Source organism: Octopus bimaculoides, chromosome 27 (genome assembly GCF_001194135.2).
Source record: "Octopus bimaculoides isolate UCB-OBI-ISO-001 chromosome 27, ASM119413v2, whole genome shotgun sequence".
Taxonomy (NCBI): domain Eukaryota; kingdom Metazoa; phylum Mollusca; class Cephalopoda; order Octopoda; family Octopodidae; genus Octopus; species Octopus bimaculoides.
The window spans coordinates 8,673,414-8,679,051 of NC_069007.1; the positions used below are offsets into that span (position 1 = coordinate 8,673,414).

The window sequence follows — 5,638 nt, forward strand, 5'->3', positions numbered from 1 at the left end:
ATATATATATATATATATATATATATATATATATAGAGAGAGAGAGAGAGAGAGAGAGAGATAAATGTAAATAGAAAGAGACAAAGACTAAAAGATATTCAGATGATAAACAGTCATGTATAAATATATAGATATTTATACATTAACAGACCAAATTTAGACAGAGTACAAGACAGAGAAAGACAAAGGGGAGAAGGTATGGTATTTCAGGCCTGACAGCTGTTTCTGGCAGGTGCAGGTGTGTATATACACACTCACACAACCATAACTTGCTCCTTTCCCTGCCACATACATTTTATGTATGCACAGAAGACATGCACATATATACTTAGTTACATATATATTGGTGACCTAGCTGGTGCTGGTGCTACATAAAAAGCAGCCATTCCAAATGTGAAGTGGTTGGCATTTGGAAGGGCATTGAGCTATAAAAATCATGCCCAAATTAACCTCACCTGTGCTGGTGCCACATAAAAAGCACTGAGTCCACTCTTCAGAGTGGTTGGTATTAGGAAGGGCAACCAGCTGTAAAAACCCTGCCAAAATGGACACAGTAGCCTGGGGTAGTTTTTCTACCCGGCTGGCTCCTGTCAACTGTCTTATCCATGTATGCATAGAAGATGGCAGTTAAACAATGATGACAATATTGAACACACATACACAAGGTATGTGTTTTGACAGTTTGTTCGATATGTGTTCGATATTGTTTATATCCCCTGGGCTGATTCTCATTCATATTTGAATATACACAAACATATATAATTATATATACACACACACACACATACACACTCACATGCACACACACACACTCACTCACACGCAATGACATCACCTCACCCCACTCCCTGCTACTCACCAAAGACACTGTTGTTGTAAATTTTGACTTTCCGCCAAACAGGTTTCATGCCAGCAATATAGAAACCAAACCTGAATGAGAAAAGGAAGAACGAACAACTGAGAGGAGTAGTAGTAGTAGTAGCAGTAGTAGTAGAAGTAGTAGTAGTAGTAGTAGTAGTAGCAGCGGTAGTAGAAGTAGTAGTAGTAGTAGTAGTGGTTGGTGGAGTTGGTTGTAGTAGTATTGGTGTGGCCCTTTCGGAGATGGTCAATAAACACAAAGCCTTTTGCATCCCAAAAACAACAGGTGCCACCACCTTCCTTGCAGATGAAATGACCCTAACCATCTTTGGAGTAGCCGAGGAGGAGTGTTTCCACAGCATGGATTGTCCCTTTGTTTCTGGCTCAAAGTAATGAGCCCAACCCTCATCCTGAGTTAGGAAATGTTCAAGGAGACCAGCTGGATCTGACTCAAACAATGCCAGATTTTCCCATGATGTGATCAGCCTGATGCACTTTTAAATAGGTGTGTCAGAAGACATGGCACCCACCAAGCAGAATCCTTCATCACGCTGAGTTCATTGTGCAGAACGCTCCCAACTTTCTCACTGGATATGCTAATAGCATTGGCTACATGATTCATAATCAATCGCCTGTCATCCATCACCATGTGGTGAGCACAATCAATGTTTTGCTCATTGGGGACAACAGCAGGACGTCCAGACTTTGGGTCTTCTGTAAGACTCTCCCTTCCCTTCCTAGAGTCAGTATCCCATTTTTTCACTGTTGATCAAGCCAGAGCATTATCCCCTAATATAACAAGCATGTCAGCATTAATGTTGTTGGCAACTAAACCCTTTTTTTCTGCAGGTTCTTGGTAACACAACAATGCCAAATTTTGTTGATTTTCAAGAGAAGTGGCTACCATATGTTTTGAAATCATCTTTGAACAGTCAGATGTCAGTTTACCTGGAAAGAAACAATGTAATTATTAACGAGAACGGTTGAAATGAATGTATAATTAAATCTGTGTGTAAGTCTTTTATCTTTTAATTGTTTCAGTCATCAGACAATGGCCATGCTGGAGCACTGCTTTGAAGAATTTTTAGTCAAATGAATCAGTCCCGGTACATTATATTTTCAAAACCTGGTACTTATTTTATTGGTCTCTTATGCCGAACCACTAAGTTATGCAGACATAAACATACTGGCACTGTCAAGCAGTAGTGGGGGACAAACACAGACACACACACACATCTATATGACAGGCTTCTTTCAGTTTCCATCTTCCACATCCACTCAGAAGGCTTTGGTCAGCCTGAGGCTATAATAGAAAACATTTGCCGAAAATGCTATCAGTGGGATTGAACCTAGAAACATGTGATTGGGAAGCATTCCTTGAAGTGTGAATATGCAAATACTCAAGATGATCTGCCCACCACAACAGAATTGAGATCTTAAAAACATGATGCCTCATAAAAGGCATTGGTTTGGGTGTTGGCACCACGTAAAAAGCACCCGGGACACTCTGTCAAGTGGTTGATGTTAAGAAGGATATCCAACAGTAGAGACCAAACCAAAACAGAATCCGAAACTTGGTGCAACCTCTGGCCTTTCCAGTTCCTGTCAACCTGTTAAAATTCATGCCAGTGTAGCAGTAGCTAGATGATTGAATGATCTCCCTTGCAAGAAAGATTATAGAGTAACCTCCCTTTACTAAGTTTCTCGAAGCATCTGTGTCATGAGACATGATTCTTAATTATTCAAGAAGCTTAGCGTTTCTCTTGGAAGCTTCTAGAATGTCTAGTGTTCCATGAATAAAAACAGCTTGCTAACCCAGTTCTTCGCTTCTTAGTTGATTAGACTTAGAGCCATTCATGTCATTGCTATGTCCATCTATTTCTCTACACCACATGACTGAAAACCACCACTTAGCTGTTATTTCTACATTTTCTATCTCTGAACTTTCTTGCATAAATTACTTCATTCAACTAGATTCTACATTTTGACTCTATGTATCATCAACAACCAGTAAATAAAATATATTTTTATCTAGTAAATATATAGATCTTGAATTTATTCTTTCATCTCTTTATGAACTATTGTTATAACATACACACAACCACATCAACACCTTGTACTGACTATATATAACCACTGCACCAGCATGGAAAATGGGCATTAAAATTTAATGATGACGATGATGATGATGGTATCTGTGAGCATGCATCCTTTGCATATGTGTGCACCTGTGTATGCATATGAATAGTTTGACAGCCATAGAGATGACTACTCCTTGACCTCTAAAGTTGATAGGCTCTAAGAAGCCAAATATCCAGACATCTGTCTACCTGACTATTCAATGAAATGTCTCAAAGTATTGTAAAACATGAATGTCCTTTTTAATGAGACAAACAGCTCTTCAATGCTATTGCTGATATCAGACAAGATGACCCACTGGTAATTAATTTAAAGCCAGAACAATTTTTTTTTTAATTTCTTTTCCTTGACCAGTTATAGCCTCATCACTGATTTCTTTATCTTATGTAAATGTGATCGTGTGAACTCATCCACTTGTGATGTGTATATATTCAGAGTTCTTTAAGTGAATTTCAGCATCTTATTTTATATGTAATTCTGAAGAATCCTATTCAACATGTAATATTAGAATTAACCTGAATGACACATGGAAAGTAATCGACAGTTCCATACATTATTATATAATGTTGCAAAATTTGCTTGTTTTGAGTTAATGATGAAACAATCGCAAACCGAAGTAGTAAAATAACTCGCTCAAGAAGGACTTAACAGAAAAGGTAAAGACTACAGAATTCATTCACAGACTGAGATGGAGACCCTACTACTATGATAAGAAAAGGGAATATCTTTATTCTTTACACAAGTGAGTAGAGATAGGAGTGGTAGCTAGCCTTTATAAAACCTATCTAAGGAGAATGGTAGTATGACCTAGATCCCCAGAACTACAACTAGCCATTGTCAACTGTAATTGTAGTGTAACCTCAAGCTATTTTTAGAAAGGAATCCAAACAACACACATGCTGACAAACATGAACACATAAAAGCATACTGCTATCTCAGTCTGTAAGCAATTCTCCATCCATTAGGATGCAAATGAATATTTGTCAAGTTTTGCCCTGAAGAGATTTTTACCTTTCAAAATGCATAACGCAATCTTAATTGCAAAATATGAATGAAGGTAAGAAACTGAAAGGTACATTGGCGATGAAATCGACTATTATACAAATAAACTGATTTTTACTGTGTTCAAACTCTCCATTTTCCTTATATTATATTATATTATATTATATATATATATATATATATATGAGAGGCTTTGGTATCCAGAAGACCCAAAATTGTAAGTGCAATGGCAGGACATCGTCAAGGTCTCAGTTCAATAATAGCATGAGTGAGGAGTCAAAGGCAGGTCGTGTATGAGCGTGTATATGTTAAATAAAATAAGATAACAAGGCCAAGGCAATGTGATATTTCTAAGACATTTATAAATAGCATGGTGGTCTTACAGCTGTTTCAGGGAAATAAATGATATCCCATCATCAGAGATGAGATATAAGAGCTTGCCTTGGCCTTGTTACCTTATTTTACTTAACACACACACACATACTCTTTTACTCTTCTACTTGTTTCAGTCATTTGACTGTGGCCATGCTGGAGCACCGCCTTTAGTCGAGCAAATTGACCCTAGGACTTATTCTTTGTAAGCCTAGTACTTATTCTATCAGTATCTTTTGCCGAACTGCTAAGTTACGGGGACGTAAACACACCAGCATCGGTTGTCAAGCGATGTTGGGCATACAAAAACAGACACACACACACACACACACATACAATGGGCTTCTTTCAGTTTCCGTCTACCAAATCCACTCACAAGGCTTTGGTCGGCCCAAGGCTATAGTAGAAGACATTTGCCCAAGGTGCTACGCAGTGGGACTGAACCTGGAACCATGTGGTTGGTAAGCAAGCTACTTACCACACAGCCACTCCTGTGCCTATATATATTTATATGCACAGACATCTTCCGTGCTGGCAGAGATTGGAAGAGACATTGGGACAATATTCTATGGTCAGATGCTGCTTCTATCACCAACCTTTGTTTTTATCCGTTTTGCAAGTAATGTTTTATTGTAGAGCCAAGCCTACACCTAGAGAAACAGAGAGAAGAGGCAGCAAATGTCTGTGAGTTAGAGCCCGAAGAGCATGTGTGACTTAATGCCACTCAATCAAGTGCACATGATATGCAGTTAATTAGCATAATTGGGGAAATAGTTCTGTGAACCATGTTGGCTGTCTCACTATTTACAAATGAGAGGGGTGTGCTTGATCAAAGCTAACCCAGGGTTCCTCAATAACATTAAAAAATCCCACAACAACAACATCGGTAACAATAACAACAAAAGCAATGACAAAACAACAGTAATAGTAACAACATCAACAACATACCGGATTTTTGGTTCCTCATCTGATGCTGGCCCAACTATCAAGAATTGGAGAGGGCTTCCCACTATGTTGAACACGACAGGTAGACGTACAACATCCAGGTCCCCAGTCTGCTTGGCCCATGCAGGGACAACGATAGTAACAACGGCAGCAGCGACAGAAACAGCATGGAAAGAAATGGGGACAGGAAAAAGAAAAAAACCAGAAAACTCATTCAGAATAACGAAGCAATATAAATGAAGGTAAAATCTGAAACCCATCAGAATTAAGATGGATGGGTGGGTGGATGGATGGATGAGCAGTAAGAGGAGGAATATGGGAG

The 5,638-nt window shown here is 38.7% G+C and overlaps 1 protein-coding gene across 1 annotated transcript in view; it reads right to left on the reverse strand.

The window, feature by feature from the left end:
• Window positions 1-5,638, reverse strand: part of LOC106868914 (deleted in lung and esophageal cancer protein 1) — a 37,787-nt gene that overhangs the window by 1,913 nt on the left and 30,236 nt on the right. Inside the window, exons 11-12 of the mRNA XM_014914376.1 lie at window positions 5,320-5,426; window positions 860-930 (exon numbers count right to left, since the gene is read on the reverse strand). Of these exons, the coding sequence (XP_014769862.1) occupies window positions 860-930; window positions 5,320-5,426 (178 nt within the window). The remainder of the gene's footprint in view (window positions 1-859; window positions 931-5,319; window positions 5,427-5,638) is intronic.